At 39.9% G+C, this 21,795-nt stretch overlaps 3 protein-coding genes across 5 annotated transcripts in view; all 3 read right to left on the reverse strand.

Annotated features, from left to right (window-relative positions):
• Positions 1 to 4,812, reverse strand: part of mgat4a (alpha-1,3-mannosyl-glycoprotein 4-beta-N-acetylglucosaminyltransferase A) — a 59,224-nt gene extending 54,412 nt beyond the window's left edge. The window contains exon 1 of the mRNA XM_010772870.1: positions 4,335 to 4,812. Within this exon, the coding sequence (XP_010771172.1) occupies positions 4,335 to 4,428 (94 nt within the window). The 5' untranslated portion in view covers positions 4,429 to 4,812. The remainder of the gene's footprint in view (positions 1 to 4,334) is intronic.
• Positions 4,813 to 6,898: 2,086 nt separating this feature from the next.
• On the reverse strand, positions 6,899 to 11,620 carry creg2 (cellular repressor of E1A-stimulated genes 2). Its single transcript, XM_010772855.1, has 4 exons — positions 11,102 to 11,620; positions 8,761 to 8,930; positions 7,989 to 8,102; positions 6,899 to 7,432 (listed from the first exon to the last, which is right to left on the reverse strand). Exons 1-4 carry the CDS (start codon positions 11,525 to 11,527, stop codon positions 7,291 to 7,293), a joined length of 852 nt encoding a protein of 283 aa, XP_010771157.1. The 5' UTR covers positions 11,528 to 11,620; the 3' UTR covers positions 6,899 to 7,290.
• Positions 11,621 to 13,362: 1,742 nt separating this feature from the next.
• cracdla (cracd like a) lies at positions 13,363 to 21,461 on the reverse strand. Of its 3 annotated transcripts, none has more exons than XM_010772856.1 (10): positions 20,951 to 21,461; positions 19,805 to 19,864; positions 18,790 to 18,934; positions 18,555 to 18,690; positions 18,302 to 18,461; positions 16,968 to 17,222; positions 15,909 to 16,887; positions 14,693 to 15,588; positions 13,897 to 14,017; positions 13,363 to 13,803 (listed from the first exon to the last, which is right to left on the reverse strand). In XM_010772856.1, the coding sequence occupies exons 5-10, from the start codon at positions 18,389 to 18,391 to the stop codon at positions 13,613 to 13,615; spliced, it is 2,532 nt and encodes an 843-aa protein (XP_010771158.1). In that variant the 5' UTR covers positions 18,392 to 18,461; positions 18,555 to 18,690; positions 18,790 to 18,934; positions 19,805 to 19,864; positions 20,951 to 21,461; the 3' UTR covers positions 13,363 to 13,612. The 3 variants fall into 3 exon arrangements, with proteins under 3 accessions (XP_010771158.1, XP_010771159.1, XP_010771160.1); XM_010772857.1 differs by having other exon boundaries at positions 18,338 to 18,461; positions 20,951 to 21,460; XM_010772858.1 differs by lacking the exons at positions 18,555 to 18,690; positions 18,790 to 18,934; positions 19,805 to 19,864; positions 20,951 to 21,461 and adding an exon at positions 20,914 to 20,918 and having other exon boundaries at positions 18,338 to 18,402.
• Between the last annotated feature and the right edge of the window lie 334 nt (positions 21,462 to 21,795).

Here is a 21,795-nt window from a genome sequence, read left to right on the forward strand (position 1 = left end):
CCTCCTTTCATCATATCCAGAGCCAGGAGAGCTAATCTAAAGACCTCATCACATCCCCTCTTCATCCCATCTCCTTATCAAATCCAGATCTTCAGCATCATCATCACCAGTGTCTAGACCGCGGGGGGTTCCCTACAGTATATGCTCACGGCTGCTTTTCCCCCTTTAGATATACGATTTCAGGATCGGGGTCTAATCGCCAAAGACTTAACATTTATCATGTGACATGTGTCAATAAATGTTCTTGTACAAAATGAAGTCTCTCCTGATTGAAATATTAAGACTGCAAACTGATGGATGTGTTGTAACTAGGGATGTCCCGATCACCTTTTTTTGCTCCCGATCCGATTCCGATCATTTGATTTTGACAATTTGCCGATACCGATTTTTCCCGATCCGATCTTTATGCAATGCATTAAGAGAAAAAAAAGAAAAAAAGCATTCAAGTTGTCCCTTAAGGTTATTTTTTTATTTAAATTGGATATTCTATCCAACATGGATATAGCTTCTTTCTTTCACAGCAGCATTGGATCAGTTCAGTTGTGCAGCATTGGATCAAAACAAAATAAAGCTTATCGGTACTCGTTAGCTTACTGCTACAATTAGACACTGCGCCCTGCCCACTCTGTTGCCAGATTTGAGAGAAATAAGCAACCAGGTCTATGAAAACAAGCCCCAAAGAAGCAACACATACATGATGTTCTGTAATTTGAAACCAAAACTAAGGCCTCAGGATGACTTTAAGACTTGAACATGGTCATTTTTGTTTTGTAACATTGAATACAAAATTTAAAAAAAGTATTTATAAAAAAAAAAAAATTAAAATCCCGACCCCCGATTTTTTTCTCCCGATTCCGATCTTTTGAAAATCACGTGATCGGCTCCGATCCCCGATCACGTGATCGGATCGGGACATCTCTAGTAATTATGAGGAGTGCGGTTTCGGTACTGTGGTTTGAGCGGAATCCGGATTGAAAAGTTTCATAGAGGTTATTAGCATAGAGATGATGCTTAAGTTGTGACTTAATAATGCATCTTTTCAGCACAAAATGAGCTGTTTATATCTGTGGCCATCACAAGACCAATGCTTTCCTGCCCGCCCGGAGTTTATGGAATAAATCAATACTCTAGCTTTTACTATATGGCCAAAAAGAGATCTTCCTTTCTGCTCTATGACCCTGTCAAACCCAAAGACACGAACATTTGACACTTTCTGTTGTTGAAACTTACACCAACATTTGACTAAACAAATAGATTTGACGTTGCTCAGTGCACTGAGGCTAAAAAAACAAAACATAAACAAATGAGTCTGTCAACACACTTCCGGCATTAAGGAAAGAAATTCTGAAAATAAGGAAACAGTAGAATGAAGAAGCAGGTGTACTAAATTGTCAATACTCATGTGACATGAAGTAACAAGATGAGTACAAGGACACAAACAAATTCAGAATCACTGCAAGTTAACTAAACCACACAATAAATGACGAATGTCTAAACAACCATATATTGATGTTTAAAAATATCCTCAAACCATGTGTATTTTACTTCCATTTACCATATAAAAAGCCAGTGATATTTAGACCTTTACAAATAGATCGTTTTTGGCATTCGAAGGACTCTTCCATTGTGCCGTTAGCCGGGTTATGACTTGATGTCTTATTGTATCAGCAGCAACACTGTGTGCTGCCCAGTTAAATACAAAATGTGTTGTGACAACAGAAAGGCAGCATGCAAGTAAAATAAATGTTTTGTTAGGGATGTCCCAATTAGGATCATGATCCCAGTCTTTTAATATTTGATCCAATAGAGAGAAATCCTCTTTCCTTTCATTGCTTGTGTCTTCTTTATTTGCTTAATTTTTCTTAAGTTGCAGATGTGTGTTGAGCTCTCTGAGCCACCATACAGGCAAGCATTTGCTTCTTTAGCAGCTATGGTGTCCTTTTTCACTTAGGACTTAGACATGTCACCATAGGGACAGCAATTGGGTAAATAATAAACTTGATAGGGGATGAATTTCATTTTTTGACCCTCACTTTGACCCTCCTTGAGAGTTAGGGTCAGGGTCTTCTGTATCCTCCAGATACGTACAAATTGAGGTCAAAATGCAAGTTAAATGCCCATATTCTCAATTTTTTCTCCTTTATGATTAGTAGATTAATGACTATACCTGCACATCTTAATGCTTACAAAGTTCTACATTTCACCTTCTTACAATATCATCAACTGTAGAGAAAATGTAAAGTACAGATAAAGGGTTCTTATGTAAAACTTGAGAGCCAAAGTTATTAAAGGTCCCATGTCATGGCCATTTCTACTGATCATAATTCCATTGTTGAGGTATACTAAAATACATTTATGTTGTGCAATTTTCCAAACTCAAAATTGGTTTCTCATACAGCATCTCTGTATACAGTATGTGTATTCACGCTCTGTCCTAAACGGCTAGTTGGAGCTCCTGCCCCCCCTCCCTGTGAGCCAAGTGGCCGTCTGCGAGACAGCGAGACACCGCGAAAGTCAGCCTGGGCACACACACACACACACACCCGCAGCCTGGCTGGGAGTTTGTGTGTGCCCAGGCTGAGTTCCGCAGTGTCTCGTCGACCCCAAACCAGTGAGCCAGCTCACAGTGTTCCGCTCCTCGCAGCAGCGAGCCTCGCAACGTCCCGCCGAGTGTGTGTGTGTGTGTGTGTGTGTGTGTGTGTGTGTGTGTGTGTGTGTGTGTGTGTGTGTGTGTGTGTGTGTGTGTGTGTGTGTGTGTGTGTGAGGAAGTCCGCGGATTGGTCCAAACGTAACGGCTCCGTGGACGTAACGTAACGCCCAAGTAAACAATGGAAAAAGAGAAATCCCCAACGAGGCGTTCTGAGGCAGCATAGACAGGTATTTCCTGTGTTAGAGTTTTACTCGCTACAGGGTGTACTTTGAGGGTTTGTGACTCTGCAGACCGTTCACATGCATAACAAGCTACATAACACACAAGGGGACGGGTAATAGCCGGAAAAGCATAACATGGGACCTTTAAGTTTGTATCTTGTGACAACAAAAGGGTTTGCTTTTAATATCCGTCCCGACTACATACTGAACTGTTTCAACAGGGGAAGCACACAGAACAGAGGTCATCATCACCTGACCTTTGCTTAGCGCACACACACTTTCATCAAGCCATGGCCTAGTGCATTGACTCATTGGACTCTAATTAAAAGGAAAATATGTAATCAAGCTGATAAGCTCCACCGTGATCACAACATGAAGCCTTGGCTTGGAATTTATCTAAAGGCTGCAATTATTTACACTCTGCTGATAACAAGTCAGTGTAAGGCCCATTACCCTCCCTCATGGATTTGTTTAACCCTGGCAACTAAGGACACTTGTGTAATTATCCATAGCCCAGATGTTTTTACATGTAGAGAAATATGGATAATAATCAAATAAAAAACATGTTATTAAGGGAAGTGAAAAGAATTGAATGGTGATACTATTACGAAGCGTTGCAAGTGCTGACATACTAAATGATGGCTGACTGATTGGAGGTTGGATAGCAGAGAGTGGAGATGAGAGATGGCCCACATCATCTGCCATGCTGTCAAAGTGTGAAGACGCTTAGGTAGGCTACAGTGTTGGAATGTAACTTACTCAAGTACTGTAATAAGTACCATTTGTAGGTACTTGTACTCCACTTGAATACTTTCATGTTATTCTACTTTATACTTATACCTTACCACATGTTGGAGACCATTTTTTACTTTTTACTCCACTAAATTTATTTTTAAAATTTGAGTTACTAGCTACTTTGCTGGTATGGATTTATAATACTGAACATAAATCATCCAATAAATCATTATGTATTATTATAGGTTATGATACTCAGCAGCATATAAAGTCATTTAAATAATCCCCACCTTTACCAAATCCAACATTAATAATCATAATACAAAAAATTATATTTTTAAATCCGATTTTTTACAATGTAGTATTGCTACTTTCACATGAGTACTTAGTCTTACACCCCAAGTGGTGAAGAAACCCCTTTTTCAAAACAATGCACACAAATGACATTAATGAGACCAACATTATAAATAGCTGGACCTTGTGTAATGCATGTGCACAACGACAATGTAAGAAATATTGTAGCTCTTAGTACAAATCTAGCGGTTTAAAACCGGATGACTTCTGACACCTGCTGTCCTATGGCATGCTGCTGCTGCTGGTGCTGGTGCTGGTGCTGGTGGACCCACGTCAGCTTTTGGTCTACCAGTTTGTTAACGTGGCCTTACTAAAAAAAGATGTACACAAATGACACCCTATGTGATAACTGCAATGACATAAGACAAGCCTACCTTTGCCATTCTGCCACGCTGAGTACCAGGACAGGCTGAGGAACGACGTGAAGAAAATAATCGCAGTGGCCACAGTTCCATTTCTGAGCCTCATCTCATTTCAGCGGTGCCTCTCCTCGGCTTCTATGTGTCGGGGACCCCGGAGCTGCCGTAGCCGCCCTCCCTGCTTATTTTCCGGCGTGAGGGTGTGAAGACGGGCGTAGGCGCCGGCATATGGGGGTGTTAAACTGTTAACGAAACGCTCCAGTTGACCGGGCTGAGACGGGTGCTTGGGTAGCGTCTTCTCGGGTCGTCTTTTTCGGAGGGCTGTCAAACTAGCTCCTCCTGTATCGTCCTACTACCTCCTTAGTCTACTGCCTTCCGTGACGAGACAGTTTACATGGTGGTTAAGATACAATCTAGCTACTGATACTAGCCATTGTATGTTATTTAAATGCAGGCAGACGTTAGCTACAAGTTACAGGCAGGAGGCATTTCGAGTGTGTGACGGTTAGTCCTCCGGGATAGGCTGCTCGCGCTGTGACGTAGGGCTCCGAAAGGAAACGCCCCAAATCATGTTGATTCCGCTTCAACTGGCAACAGATGAATCTAGAAAAATAAAAGCAGCTAGCCTACATCTTAATCATAACACTCAGAAATATGTTCTTTTTTTTTGGGACAAGGTGACATGTTGTTTCATGTTGACATTTTGAATGTAATGTAAACAAATCTCTACATATTCAGTAAAATAAAAGTATACAACGAGCATGGACGCGGGAAGGGGTGGTGCTGAGAGGGCTGCAGCACCCCCATCCGTTAGCACCCCCCCCCAGCTCGTCACAGTTTCGGGGCTGCGAGGCTCCACTAGCCATAATAATAATAGTGGCTTTGTATTGCAAAATATGAAAGTTAGTATATCTATCTCAAAAGAATAACTTTAAAAATTAAAACTCACTTTGCAGAGAAACAAAAAATTGTCCGAAACTTTCTTAAAAGAATGAGAAACTCTAAATATTGAAATGTTCTCAAAGTAAGGATTTGTCTCTTCTAGTTTCTATTTAGTTTGAGATACTACATAATTATTTTCTGATACTAAATCAGAAAATGCACTGTTTTGAAATATCAACTCGTTATTTTTGCTCTAAAATAATTTATTTAACATAATCCAGTATTTACTGATAATTAGTCATTTTGTGATAGTAAGCCAATATTTAAAGTTAAGTTTCTAACTATATCATGTACATTATTATTATTTACATCAAATTGGCGAAATGTGGCTTCCATACTTGTCATCATATATTTAACGGACATAACGGCAAATTAACGGATGAGCTACGTGACGTCATCACGTGATTATTGGCAAAAAGCAGTTAAGAAAGTTACGAAAGCGAGAGAGGAAAACGATAAATTGTCAATTGTTTCTAAAAGTGATTGAGCCGATAGAGCACAAGAACCATCGTATTATAAGAGGATAGCTCTTCTTTGCTTTTAAAGGTGAAACTATATTCACTTTCACCTCAGTTTAATCAGTAGAGTGAATTGAGCTTCCTGTTTTAGAATGAAAGGAAAACAGGGACTATTTCGCATTTTTGTTCAGAGTTGGTTTTACAGTTAATTAATATAATTCATGCCTTCTTACTGCTTTTAAAACATGTAGTTTTTTGTAATAACCTAACGTCTGTCTGTCAAGAGACTAGTGACAGCTGGTCTTCCGGTGGTGACTTTCAAAATAAAAGTGTAGCCTACCTGTGGTGCAATACGTGAATTGTTGGGCAACTCGAAATGGACGCTTTTTTAATCCGCATACAAATATAACATTGCCATGGGCTGTTTTCGAGTCGTTTAAAAATAATTCTGAAAAGGTGGAGGTTCTTCCCCTTCTACAGCGGTAACAACATCCTAGTTTGAAATACCTCAAATGTAAGAGAGCAGTGACTCTTAATTTGAGAGGTATAAAGCGCGTCATCTAGTGGCCAGACCTTTAACCTCATTCATCTACATGAATGCTTGCTGTTTGTATGTTGTCTCCTCCTGAATGTTGTACGTCTCTTGTTGGTTTTTGTATTTTTGATGGCACCTTAAAAAAAGGAGTAGCTCTACTCATCTCATTGTATACCTGTATAATGACAAAGGATTCTATTCTATTAATTTGCATTATCCTCTTCATCTGGCATGTTTAAAACCACTGGCAAATCTACATTAAGAACACAGTCCTATCATGTATTACCCCTCATCTTCACATTTAAATACAAGGATTGTCATTTAAAAACATTATTTCTGGTAACAAGTGTTGGGAGATAACACTCAAAATATGAATTCCTATCATTTGTTATTGTACTACTGCCACAGCTAGTGAATTGTCCAAGCTAACTTCACCAAATTCGATATTTGTTGCCAACGATCATTTTTTCTCTCATATTTTAGCTTGAATAATGCATGCATGCAGAACTACATTGTAAAACATTTTCAAGTTATGAGGTAGAAAACACTATTGATAGGCTGTGATGCTTTGTCTATATGCACACAGTATCAAAACTTCATATTTTGCCTATGTAGGACCAGAGTTCATTCTTGAACCGTCACAATTGCGTGTGCTAACATTCATTTATTTCAAACAGCATCATTGTTTTAATGCACAACCATAAAATAGTAATCAGTGCTTATAGAGAATATATTCAATTACATTTCACTTTTTTCCCCAGCTGGGACATTTTGACCATTCAATTGAACTAGCTTAATGACTTGAAATACATTCACACACCAAACAAAAAACTGATTTTGTGTGATGGGTCAAGTTAAAGGGCAAAAGAGAAAAAGAAGACCACTCTCTTTCACAAATTAAAAAATCAACAAATATGAGAAAGTAAGAATATGGCACATTGCTGCTTTGGGACTTCTTGCCCCTTATAAAGTGATATTTTTAGTTAACACAGCTGTACTAGTTTGTGTATCTGATGATGCAGAAGGACGTATGTTCTCAGAAAGGTGTAGCTTTAAAATAGTCCTCCAGGGGAATGAGTGATATGCCTCCGACCCAGTCCTGCAGCCAGACCTGGATCAGCTCCAGCTTCATGAAGAACCAATTGTGTCCCACTGGCCACTTTGCCATCACAGGATGTCTAAAAAATAAAGAGCCACACATGAAGATAGCAGCCAAAACGTGCACAATTGTGTTGTTTTCCCACATTTCAGGGCTGAATGTAGCCAACATGTATTTAGGATTACCTGAGTATCTGCCATTATTTAGCCCCTTTAACTGCATATGATGTGATCATATATTTATAAGGATGCACTTAAACTGTTCATCTTAAAAAATCATATTTAAACTTTAAAAATACATATATTTGACCTCGCTTAAGGAAGAAGCATACCGTTCAACATGACTCAATACTGCTGCTACTTTTTCAAAATGTTCACCAACAGAACTTTTAGCAGCATTTTTGATTGTTCAGCACTATTCAAACATTTATCTTAATTCAAAGCGTAACTATGTGCAAAACAATAACATCTAAATACTTATCATAACAGATAAATAACAACTCTACCTTTAAATACTGGACATACAATGAAGACTCCATATGTCAAGGTTAAGGGACTGCATAGGATGTTCCTTATATTTTCTAGATATCCAATCCTGTGATTTTGGATAGTATTGGATTGGCCCATCCAAGTTACCTTGAGAACATTGCCTCCTTTGCAAACACAAGCTCCTCTGGTACCACATCCACCATCTTGCCGGTTAGAGTGAGTCGAGCACATCTTGGATCTTCTGGATCATACACCATTTGCCTTGAGACACAGAACACCATGTTGTAGTTAAAACACTCAATAGGGGTTATAGTTTTTCTGAGCCTCTTAGTGGCAACAGAACGGGCCAACAAAGCAGATACTAAAGCTCAATTTCCAATAGCTGTGTAAAAATCCTATCATTTATCCAATATCATTGATATAAATCATCTTTAGAATATGCATTTATTTTGAAAAAAAGCAGATATAAGTGTAACAAATTGTGTTAAATGAACAAATGACATCATATATTGATCACACAGGCTCATTAATCGGTTCAAGTTGTAACTATAATGTGGCAGGCTTTGTGATGTAGGCAAATATCCTATCATTTTCCAAATGGTAATATCTTATTGTGATGAACCTCAAACTGACATAAAGTCCTTACGGTACTTCTTCCTTTATCTGAAACTGAAATACCCTTTTTCTAGAATAAAACGTTTTAGGACCTTCATTATGTAAATGATGTGCTTTCTTTCCTAATTTGTTAATCAAATAACCACTCAACAAACCTTGAGGGCAGTTGGTATTTAAGCAGGAACAAATTGTGTATAATGCCTACATTAGGGAAAGAACTGGGAGTTAATGGGGACCCACAAGTTCATTTCTGCCTTAGGAGGATTTAGCAAACTATTAGGTGTATTACTAAGTTGGGGCTTACCTGCAGAATTCTCCCTCAGCCTCTGAGAATGTGAGAGAAGCGAAGGGGTTACTTCTCAGGTCGGATACAGTGTTGTCCATCGGAGTAACGTAAAAATATACGACTCCAGTGCTGTTGTCCCCCGGTCCATCACTCACCGAGAAGATGTTCCCGAAGGGAAGACCTTTGATCTGTGGAAAACAGTAAGAGATTACCAATTCTAACACATTGCTTGAAAGCGATTTGAAAAAAAGAATTGAGTACATTAGAGATTGGTTGGTGGTTACCAAGCTGTGGCTGCCAATGAGGTTCATGTCCTCATGATATGATAAACAAATGATTACTTTATATCGACCAAATATTTTTGGACCTTGAGCATGTCTTAACTTTGAGCACATACATTTCAATTATTTTTGGCCAAAATATTACTGAATGAATAAAGGGTTAAGTATTTCCCCACAGGAATTTCATAGACGACCTTAAACAACATTTAAACTCAGTAAGAAATAGAACATGCTTAATCAAAATCAGAAACATTTTGGATACACAATTTAGAGTGACATGGACTCATATGACCCGAGTTGTAGTGGAAGAAGTACTCAGATCCTTTACTTAGTAACTCAATGTACAAACGCTTAAACAAAGTATTCCTGTATTAATAGAATCGGAGGGATGAAACCCCTCTTTAAATGGTCACACATGCAGAGCACACAGCACACACAGTGACATTTGGCCTCTGCATTTAACCCATCCTGGTACCAGGAGTCTAGTACTAGGAGCAGTGGGCAGCTATTGTACAGCGCCCGGGTTTACTGTAGCAACATTATGCATAATCATCTCTTTAGTATGTTAAAAGTATGGAGCCCCCTAGTTCCTGACAGTTTATGTTTTGTTCCATGCTATGTGCAAGATTTGAAAAAACCTCAGGGCTTTCTTCTCAATGTTATGGTTAGACAAGTTCAAACTGTATCATTGTCATGGGTACACATAGTGACCTTTCATAAATCACAGCATAGCTTTGCACAACTGAACTGCTCCAACAAAATCAGCCACATAACTAAAAACACATGTAAGGTGTTTTAGGGCTTGAAATATATAACAATTCTTCATTATATTTTATATTTAACTTGCAGCTGGTAAAAGAAGAGCTAATACCAGGTTGTTAACATACTGCTTGGTTGATTTGAATGTTGCATTTAAACCTGAAAGTTATCACATATGTCATCCAAAAGTAGTCGAGTAAAATATTATATTGAGAATTAGAAGTGATAATTACAATAGAAATACTCAAGAAAAGCTCTTCAAAATGTATCTGGGTATAAATTGAGTACATGTATTTGCCCTCTACAACACGACCTCAGTACTTGCAAAGCTCTTGCTACAACACTCACTCTAACCTCACCCTTTATTTACCCTTTATTATAATAAACAGATAGTGATTAATGGTGTGAGATATAATCAACTAAGTAAGTGGGTGGGAATTAATAAGCATTTGCTTCCTCCTACTCCCTTTCGGACACATATGATTTATTATTATTATTAATATGAAGACTTTTTTTAGTTTTTTGGTTGAATATACAAATATTACCATGAATGTGGATAAATACTGTATTTAACAATACGGTATTCAGTTTTTCACATTTGTTATTTTTTAATCTGTTCGAAATAAAGACTGAAAATGAGAAAAAAAATGAAACTCTTAAATAAGACTTGAGTTAGACCTGGGGTTACTTTCACAACAACAAAAAGTAAACAAAGTTAATAAAATTAGCTGCACCTTTACAAGCTGATAACACTTAAATTAATCAATGATTACAATCAAAACATATAATATTATTCTGAAATATGCCAATCTGGAAATTGAGAACTTTTACTTTTGGTACTTTAAGTAGCCTATCTTGAAGCTAATACTTTTGTACTTTTACTTAAATAAAACTTTGATCAGAATCAGAAACAGGTTTATTACCAGGTAGGTTGACATGTAGAAGGAATTTGATTTGATGTCATGGTGCATACTTAAAAGTAAAACAAAAATTAAAAACACAGATAGAGAACAAGAAAAATATTAAAAATAATTTTAAAAAATAGTCAAATATAACAGAAATGGAATGGAATACAATTGATTGCAGGACTTTCACCCATAACAGAGTATTCCTACACTCTGGTACTCAGTATTCTACTTGAGTAAATGTGGCTATGGACCTCATTTACTTGTAAAACGTTTTCTATAACCCTAACTCTACTTTCACTTAAGTTTATTATAATAATAATGAAGACATAATATTGCTTAACTAAACGTAGTTTAAATACGGAAAAACATTGGTTAATTTAGCAATGACTTGAGACAACTCCCCCTGTGTACCTTGTCCTGAGTCGAAATGGTGGCCAAATGACCCCAGTCGCTGTTGTGGGCTATATATCTGGCCGTCCTAGCCGTCTCCTGGTGCGGGGGAGGCCCGCTGCTGCTCCCGGCCTGCTGCACTTTCTCCAGCCGGTATGAGAACAGCCGAGAGGAGGACAGCTGAGCCACATTGTCGGTCTCCGGCTCGGCCAGCTCCCGGGGGCTCTCCAAGCCGTCTCCCAGGACGTTAGAGGCCGGGTAAGCCTGCTTCCACAGCCCGGCTCCGTCCACCAGCAGCGCCGGGGCGACCTCTTCCTCCGACAGGTCCGCTTCCTCCACCACATCGTTGGAGGAGACGACCCAGGACACGGAGCTCCGCAGTGTGTAGCTGCAACTCAGACACAGGACGCTGGCCAACACCACCAGGGGAAAGTAAGGGACCCTCATACTAGTACCGAGATCTGACTATGGCCGCTCGTTTGTTTACAACTTCACGTGTGAGTCCTTTATACATCCATGGTGCTAGCTTTCGTAACTCAAGGATATTTCATAACAGAGAGCAGCTGTACAGCGACCCCTTCTGACAAACATGGGGAAGTACATTTAGAAGCAATACACTTTTTCAGAATGATAAAATAACTGACAACTGTCCAATTATTATCTGTATGCATTGGTGGATAAAGTAGCCCAGAGAAGAAACAATGCAATATTGTTGACAAAATTACTCTAGTTCAAGTATAAATCCTGCATTCAAATCCATACAATCCAAGTATTGGTATAAAAATATACTTTAAAATAACTTTTTCAGAGTAATGGCCTATTTCAGAATCATATATTTAATTACTGGGTTATGTTCAATTATGTCATAATGTGTTCATTGTAGCTGGTAATGGTGGCACTTATTGTAAGTATTTTTTATACTGCTGCTGATATGATGTTATGATATTATGATATAATGTGGAGTTATTTATAATATTTATTTATCAGTTGATTTATATTTGGTATTAGCTTATGAACATGCAGTAAAAAAGATGCCTGAAAATTGTAGTTAGTACAAGAATTCATGTACTTAATTACATTTCACCACTGTCCATTTGTTTTAGGCTCAAATACAGCTTGGCCAATGTTTCGATCATTTTAGTGATGTTTAATTTATGCAATACTGACTTAACAGTTGAATAAAATTCTGCAATAATAAATCATCTGTGCCACACTCAAAGTAATCAATCCGTATAACAGTCTGCTTTAGTGTTGGATTAATAAATACATTACGTTTTTACATACTGTACATTTTCTCTCAATATTATTATTTATACTATGCTTGCATTTAAATACACTTAATTATAAATCTTGCTTCAGCACTAGTATTATAATTAACTTTCTTTGTTGTATATAATAGTTCATATATTTGTACATATTTATTATTTGTATTTGTTCCATCATGTTGTTGATTAAATCATCAATTTTTCTGTCTTTTTATCTGTTTTACTTTAAATAAAATAAATATATGTAGTACAGTATATATCCATTCTGAAATGGGAGTAACTGTAATGTAACTCCAATATTTCAGATTTTGATATATTTATTTATGACTTTGCTACTTACCTTTTTTATACTCAATATCTACTGGACTTCTAGGGAGGAATATTTTTACTCCACTACTTTTATTTCATATATATGGTTACTATAGTTTTCAGATTAAGCTTTAACATTCAAAACCCCAAATTAGCCTATAGGTTAACTAGTGATTCCTAATGTGAGGATCAAAGATAAATCTGAGGAGTAACATCATCTAAGGAGTCGAAAAAGACATGTTACATAATTAGCAATGACGTAATTATTTAGGAAATATTTCATAATAAACCGTTCACAGCCTACAGTATGTCCCCAATACAACACAATGGTTCCTAAGTAATAATTAACTTTAGCACCCATTAATCCTACCGATCAGTATAAAGTAGTAAAATGATTTCCAACTTGACCAGTTTAGTCATTAACATCCAATGACTTTAACTAACGGAGTGAATATTAGTTTGCTGAGGCTGCTTTTAGTTAAGACCTGGATCTGGTTTGCAGAAGTGGATGTCCTATGATAAAGCTTAGTAGTAGATTTGTGCCAAGTTAACACAAAGTCAAAAGCTGGATCGAGAACTTTAATCAACAACTCAAGGTCTTAAGGAAAAACAATAACCACCACCAACCCCCCACATAAACTCTCATGTTGTGTTAACTCTGCTTTACTTCAGTGACAAATTACACACAAAAAGGGAGCATTAGTATCTTAAATTATTTAATGTAAACTGTTAACATGCCGAATCACATACAACATCATTAAGAAATACAATTTATGGTGATGTGCTTGTTGTGGAGACTGATTATATTACATTTCAATAAATTCTCTGTCTTAATTTAACATTAACACTTAACAAATGAACACAAGAAACACACACACAAACACAATGGCCTGAATAGAAATGAATCTTTCTGACAGACTAAACAGATATACAACATAACAATATTTCTGTTTCCCTCTCACTCCATGGACTTGTCACTCCAGGCCATTGATTTTCTTTTCGCCAGCTCCATCCAGGACGGCTGTCCGCCCCCAAACTGCAGCGCAGATGGCAAAGGAGGTGACGATGAGGGCGATGAAGATGTCACCGCTGTTTTCCGTGGCCATTTTTCCTCACGAGGTCTGTCAGGAATTTTTGCCGGACTTGACTCTGAAAGGAAAAACTTGTCACATTGCTGCTCATGGATTTACTTAGTACTCCCATAAGTATTACTGCAATTGTAATTACATTGTGTCAACACACCTGCCAGTTTTACCCCTTGTTTTCCCTCCTGTTTGAAGTCTTTGCTTAGAGGCGTGGTTTTCACTGAGGCAGGGGATTCACCTGATGTCTGCTCCTCTGTTTGAGCTTTCTTCAACTCCACCTGAGGAAAACAGTGAGTTAGACCACCTGCTCTGAATGACCTATCAGTCTAAAACAGGAGGAGTTAAACAAGTAGTAAGAAGTGATATTTAAAATAGTATTTTTTGTCAAGATATCCAATGAAAAGACCAAAACCAACATCCTTCTAACAAACAATACATCTTCTAACACTGCAGCATAAGGCAATTGTTGCCTTAAAACTGTTGAAACACATAAATGAGCAACAACATTGCAGTGGCTGACATATTCCCTCATTAGGATGAACACTGTAGTTAAGTCAAACACACACAATGTCCTACAATGGGAATACTCTCTGCAGTTGCACTATTTACTTCCATTTGAGTAATGTTGCTAAAAACTACAGCTGTTTAAGGAGGTTACTTAACCTTTTTTAAATCACACAACTGTATTGGTGACCCCATTTTTAAGATGAACATCGTCGAGTGAACAAAAGGCTTTAAGTCTAAGCGCATTTGCGTACTAAGCGACTTTGATTACCTAGGAAAGCAATATATTAATTACCTTTATTATTATAACACTTGAATCGAGGTCGGAGAGTATTAATAGAAAGATTATCACACTCTTGGTTTTTCGATTGTTCATGGGATTTGTTGAGTATAATACAAAAGATTATCTTTAGCAGTATGAAAGGCAGCTACAAAGAAGTACCACAAACCCCCTTGGTTCCAGGTGGAGTGGTCCACTCTGCCCGTTTCTCCAAAAATGCAGCCTTCTCGCTCACTGCCCCGGCCCACACTGCCCGTCTTCCTGACTGCGATGGACCCTCCTTCTCCTGCACGGTGGTCTCTTTTTCCCCTTTTCCCAAGGCAGAAACCGGAGGCGAGGCTGAAGCCGATGTAAAAACTGAGGTTGATTTGAGCTGGTTGGCAGCATTAAGACCTCGATTGCTCCAGGAAGGTTGCCCCTGAACGGAGGAAAGGTAAGATTGTGCGAGGGACTGTGTGACGTTCCCCTGTGTTAACTGAGAGGATGTGTCTGTTTGTGCAGAGGAGTGTAAAGGAGACTGGGCTGTCCTGGTCTGCACAGCAGGATGAGACGCTGACTGAGGTTCACTGGTTTGTTTGGCTGTTAGTGGATCTGTACAGGTGTTGGACTGAACAGGAGATATCTTCTGTTGTGCTGAAATCAGTGACGGTTTCCCAGTCTGTGCGTCACTTCCTCTTCTCCCTGTTTCCGCCTCAGTTGGAGGTTGGTTTGCAGCCTCGAGTGGTGTTGTGCTTTGTTGTATTTTTACAGTCTGTGTCTGTGCTTGTGTTCCACTCTGCACCTCTGTCTGAGCTTGAGGTCCAGGCGCTGTCTGCCCGCCTGTAAAATCCCTGGGAAATCTGTTGGTAAAAAGCTGCTGGATGCTCCTGGTCTTCTCCATTGCCAAGCTCATCCAGGACACCTCAGATGAGGCCGTTGGGGGGGCGGGCTGCGGCTCCTGGGGCGCAGGGACGACAGCTTCAACTTCTTTTAGATTTGACGAGGTTGTCTGGATTTCTGTCGCCACGATGCCGGTAGAGGGAGGGTTGTTCTTCAGTGGAAAAGTGAAGCCAGAGGAGGCTGGATCTGAAGAGTGACACAGTTCAGTTAGACACACTGTCTGGCTGCACTATTAAAGTTAGAGTGGCCTTTTAATAAGTACAAAGGTCTATTGTCATCAGTGCAAATCTTATCACTCTAGTCGTGATTATTTACTATGTGCATGTGTGCACTGTCTTACCTTATATGGAACGGAAAAAGGATCGCACAGTATGCAATAAGACAGGATCGCTTTTGTGTGTGTGTGTGTGTGTGTGTGTGTGTGTGTGTGTGTGTGAACCTAAGCTTAAACATCTTCTATGTGGTAAACTTAAAAAAAAAAAGACAAACATTTCTCGGGGACTCACCTGATGGTCGTAGGTCTCTTATTTCTGGTCTTTTAGGTCTGTTAACCTGCTCCTCACACACTGGTGGAGTGTTGGAAGAGGCGTCAGACTGAATTTTCCTGGAGCGCAGTTTAACCCCAAACGCCATCTTTCCCTCGTCATCCTCCACCTCCCTTACTTCCAGCGCCTCCTCCTCCACCACCTCCTGGCTGCTCTCAACTTCCTCCACTTTGACAGCGCCTGTAACTGTGGTCACATTTGTATTAGATGGTGTCACTGATTCCACCTTTTTGAGACTGTCCCCCCTCTCCCATGGAAGAACTGGGCTTTTGTGTACACCTGCTTCCTGTCTTAGTCTTCCCACAGCCCCTTTAAATTCTTCCTTTTCCTTCATGCTTGAAAATAATTTATCCTCAGCTCTAACGCCTTTCTTCTGCTGGGCTTCGGTGTTTTCCACAAAACTGCCTGACCGGGGTCTCTCTCCACCACGGTTTTTGGCGGTGGTGATGGAGAAGTGGAAGGAGCCGGATCCTGGGGTGGGTCTCTTTATTCCTCTTGTGATTTGTGACTCACTTTGAAGCTGCTGTTGAACTGTGGGGTGCTGGTCAGATATAATCGTATCTCTCTTGTCATGGGACAGTAATTGTATATCTAAGTCCTCTCTGCTGTCCCTCCGTTCTGACTGTATGAAGGACGAGTGTGGCCGTTCGCTGGGCTTCACATCCGCTGATCTGTTGGGTTTCACTCTGAGTACCTGGGAGGGTACGAAGGGCAATTTCCCGGGAAGCACTTTTGGGGAAATCGTCGGGCTGGATGGTTTGGATGCTGCCTCCGATGGTGCGACCTCTGGGGATTTTGAAGGAAGAAGCTGGGATGTAATGGGAATGACGTCCTCTCCTTTTTCCAATGTCACCTCGGCTTCAGTTATGAGCTGCTGTGATTCTTCTCTCACAGACTCAGGGTGGTTGATGTGGTTCAGGGAGAGTAAGTGAGAGTCATTCTGCAAAACATGACATAGAAAGAGTATAAGGAAAATGCATGAAGAGTGTTTCTTCTTCTGGTGATAAAATGTTGACTCACTGAAGGGAGGGTCTTCTTGGTGCTGGCTCTCTGCTTCCTGGGCTTGATGGACATGCGGTGGCGGGCAGCAGAGGTGTCCAGGCAGGGGGTGAACTGGACTGGAGAGCTGAAGTCTAACGGGGTCTCAACCACAGAAGGAGAGGAAGTGGGGGAGACAGAAGGAGGAAGAGGGAGGGAGGGAGTCAGGAGCACTGATTTGATTAGTGAAGGTTTGGGGATGGGGGAGAGCGGACGAGAGGATGGCTGAGATGCAGTCTGGAAAGAAAGAATAATCATAATATAACACTTCAACAAAAGAGGAAATAGAACATGTATTATTGTTTTTATTTTAACAGGATTTCTAATTTATTCCATTTACTTGTAAATTCCACCAATCTGTGCATGTCCTACTTCCCTGACTTTACATTTTAGGCTCGATTCTACATGAACTGTACCAACTAGAGCTACTAAAAACACAGCAAAGAGCAACACTGTTACACTGTTTCAAAATGTAGTCTCTCTGGGTTATTTTCAGTCTATCCCACTTGGTCCTGCTGCTGTAAGTACTCACTAGATTCATCTCTGTCTAAAAATAGTCCCTAAAAAATGCAATACTTAGCAATGTAAGCAATGCTAAAACACCGCACTGCACAGCTGTTTAGGGATTACCGTGCATAAAACTATATGCGGCCTATTTTCTAAGATTTGCACCGTAAAACATGAGCTTGGTTTGGGCAGAATATATTGAGAGTCGAACTAAAGCATTGTTGGTTTTGGCTTTTTTTAATTTTTTTTCTTGATTTATCTTCTAACCTTTATCTTAAACTAAACTCAATCCTAATCTCAGACTTAAATCCCCAAAAGTGTAGGATTGGAACATTTCACAATTCCACAGAAAGAAACAAACATACACACATTCACACAAGTGCTGCATTTACTGCATTGCTTAGCGGCCATCAGCATTACTGTATGTTGGCATTAATGTTTTGTTACAAAGTGAAAAGATGATACTTGGTCTAAAATAGTTGGTGAAACGTAAATAGCAGCGAAGTCTGATTGATAATTCTGCTCAGGAGTATTTCTCAAAATCATAAAATAAAAAAGGTATCCTCAAATTGAGCCAAATATGTCCATTACAGTTGATCAAAATCCAAGGTGATGTTTTTCAGTTTCAAAGGATAAACCGTTTAATATAATGTGAAACAGCTGAAAGCAGGAAGTCTCCATATTTAAGAGTCTGAAATGAAATCTCCTGCACTTTTGGCATTCAAATACACAAATTATCAAAATGTTGTTTGTAGCTCTTTTCCCAAATACTATTAAACTGAATTGTCTCTGATTAACTAACCAGATACCTGGCCATGTGTCCCTTTTGTGGGAGAATGAGTCACCTTGCAGGGGGCTCCTGAGGTCTCAGAGGGGCTGTGGGGAACACTGTTCCCCATCCTCTGGACGTCTGACTGGCACAACCAGAGGCGGCGGACCCAAATGCATCTTCTGCTGCTGAAGCTTCACCTGTGATACCAGAGGAACAGGTGCTTTTTAAAAAAAAAACTGTTAAAAGATGGTAAAGATCCCCAAAAAGTTTCCTATAGTCAAATGCTGTACCTGCAGAGCTTTGATCTTGCTGTGGACGTTTTCCTGCGACAAGACCCTGGCTGGCTCAGCGTCTGTCAGGACGTCATCAGCCAGGAAGATGCTGTCATGGGACAATGCCCGAAATCCCATGATGCCCTCAGAGAATCTATGGCAGCAAGAGGGGAAGAACAGAAGAAGAACAGAGGCATGGAGTCAGGACCGGTAGCTGAGAAGCAGAAATTGACACCATCTTGTAGACACTCACGCCAAATCTTCATCAGACCCGAGTCCCTTTCCTGCAGTGATGTCGCTGGAGGACTGGCTGAGCTTGGCCTCGGCCTCCCCCCCTCCTCTCTTACTTTTCCCGAACAGACGAGTTTTCAGAGACTTGAGTTTGGACTTTTTACGCCCTGATTGGGATGAAGACAGATCCAGGTCACACTCACACACATGCAGAGCTCACGAGGTATTCTCCTCTCTACACCTTTTATAGTCTCTTTTTTAATTGCTACATCAGATGCATGTCATTGAGTATAAATGGTCCTCGGATTGCGACAGTCATGTGCAGGGGCGGACTGGCCATCTGTAGAATCTGGAGAATCACAGAACGGCCGGTCGTCATGGGCAGTTGACGGCCGGCTCGGCTCGCTCACGGCCGGCACCGCCCCTGTGTGTGCTGGCCGTGAGCGTTTGTTTTTAAACGACATCATTGAAGTACCAACCCCCCCGCCCCCCCCTCCCCGTTGACAATTCACGTGGGCCGGTCTGGGTGATATTCCAGGACTGATTTTTAGTCCCAGTCCGCCGCTGGTCATGTGTCCACTCCTTTAGGTGGTTAGCTATTCTTTTTCTAAGACTTGCTTTCTTCACACCATAAGAATCTGAATCCGTCTATGTCCAAGTCCGTTTGCGAATACAAGGAATGTGCTTTGATTAATTAGTGCACAAGATAACCATAGATATAATAAAAAAAGTTACAAATTATATAATAAATAAGAAAAGTAAGTATTGCAAAAATCAAGTAACTAATAATACATATAGAGGAGACGAGAAATATATTAAGAGTATGAAAATATACTGTAAAAATGCGTACAATATATCTGAATTCATTTGAAAAAGCTGTGCAACATTTTATAAGTGGTATTTTTGTGCAGAAATGTGCGAAATTCTCCAAGGCAATTGCAAAGGAATGAATAGAAGAACATACAGAGATATATAAATATATGCAATAATGTAACACATCCCACTCTTTTGTAAAAATGCATGACAGATTATCTTACCTGGAATATCCTCAGTGCTTTCTTCTGTTTCTCCAGAGAAATACTCCATCTGTCTGATCACTGAAATCAGAGACGACAGGAATAAAGAGTCAGAAAATGGGAAGAAACCAGGACAACAAAAACCTTAGGCTAACACTTTTTAGAAGCCGTTGTCAAATGCTGGAGGGCAGGTCGTGGTGTGAATACTCCAGTGCTCCCTGGCTCTTAATGCACTCGTGTGACAGCCTGAAGGAGAGAGTCTGGACTCGCGGTTCAAAGGTTTATTGGTATTATCAGGAACCTTTACTGTAGCTAGGTGGGGCGAGCTGAGCAGCCCTTATAGTCTACAATAAGTCATAAAAGAAGCTTTGATCGGAGGAATAATGTAATTACAAGTCCTTAAAATGCAGTTACATGAAGAAAAAACATCCTATGTAGGTTAAAGAGCAAGTATAGGATTTGAATTACAATAGTACATATCACTCATAAAGCAATGCAGCCTGGATAATGTTTGGTAGACAAAGCAAACACTGCCATCTCTCACTCAGACAGTGTCACTTGTATGACTGACAAACATACATATTGGGTTTATGTGTTACTCAGTGCAAGGTGCTTTTTTTTTCTTCGTTCCACAGACTTTGTTTCGCACCCTGCTCTGCCACTAGTGTGCCATTTGAGTCCCACTGTTCTCTGTGTTGCCGAGGAACTGCTAACAGAGTGATCCTGTTCAGCATGTTCGCTTGATAAGACAAGATGTGGCAGGTTATGAGTAAACATGCAAAGTCCACACTTCCTCTCTCCTATCACCTGCTCTCACAATACAAGCACGCCCTATTGAAAGGGATGTAAGCTTAAAAAAAAGTTGCGTGTGACTTACAGTACATGTGAACCTCTTGTCCTATAAATACAACTTGAGTGTGTTTTTGATGGTGCTCATGAATCATACCTCAGACTTTTATCAAGATACAGCCCCAACAGAAACAACGGATAATCCAGTGGATTATTGACATTGCACAGAGATCCTTGTGAGATTTCACAGCACCATAATCCACAGCTTAATCATAAACGCCCCATGCCAGGTACTCACATTCACAAGGGAAAGCACTTCTCTATTCAAGGGTAAAACACACATTCCCACATCATTAAGCTAAAGGAAAAATAACTTACCCAGCGTTTTACAGCAGCACCTCTGCTTCTCTTCCTCCTCTCTGGGCAGAGTTGTCCGGTCGTCTTTGTCCCTGTCTTAATGTTTAAACCTCAGGCTGGAGTCGTCCCCCATCTGCAGACGGAGGGAGATGCGGAAGGAAGGGAGCAAGGGAAGGAGAAAGGACAAGCAGAAAAGAAAGGCAGAGAGAGAGAAGGACACTCCATGACAGGGTAAGCAAATGCACAAAGAGAAAAGAGGACAGAAGAGAATAAGAGAGGCCGAGCGAGAGGGGGAGAGAGAGGGATACTCTATTACATTAGTGGCACACTGTGGCCCTCTGCGCTAAGCTCCTTATAAAACGCTAACCTGATTTTAGGCCCAGAAATGAGAGTAGAGGGAAAAAATAATAAAGCTCCAGTAGGAAAGAGGACAGGCATACAGGAATTACGGCTCAGAGGACTGTTTACATATTACACCGGGCTGCTTGCCCCCCCGGGCCACCACAGAGACGAGCCTGTGTGTGTGTGTGTGTGTGTGTGTGTGTGTGTGTGTCAAAATAGTTAAACATTCAAATAAATACCAACCAGGAATGAGCCATCTCTTAACCCTGGAGAGAGGCAGAGTTTTCATTCAAACACACCAAACATTAAATAATATTTTTGTCATATTGTACATAGAGATACTGTATGTGTGTTTTTATATTGGATGTCAACACACAATAGGAGATTTGCAAATGCATTATATTGATGTGTGTTGCATGTTAATAATAATACATGTATTATATTAAGTGCTTTTACAGATGCTCAAAAACACTTAACATAAAATAAAAGTAAAATAAAAATCAAGCTAATAAAACTACATTTAA

This window comes from Notothenia coriiceps, unplaced genomic scaffold, assembly GCF_000735185.1.
Source record: "Notothenia coriiceps isolate Sejong01 unplaced genomic scaffold, NC01 NC01_scaffold00011645, whole genome shotgun sequence".
In the NCBI taxonomy this organism is placed as follows: Eukaryota; Metazoa; Chordata; class Actinopteri; order Perciformes; family Nototheniidae; genus Notothenia; species Notothenia coriiceps.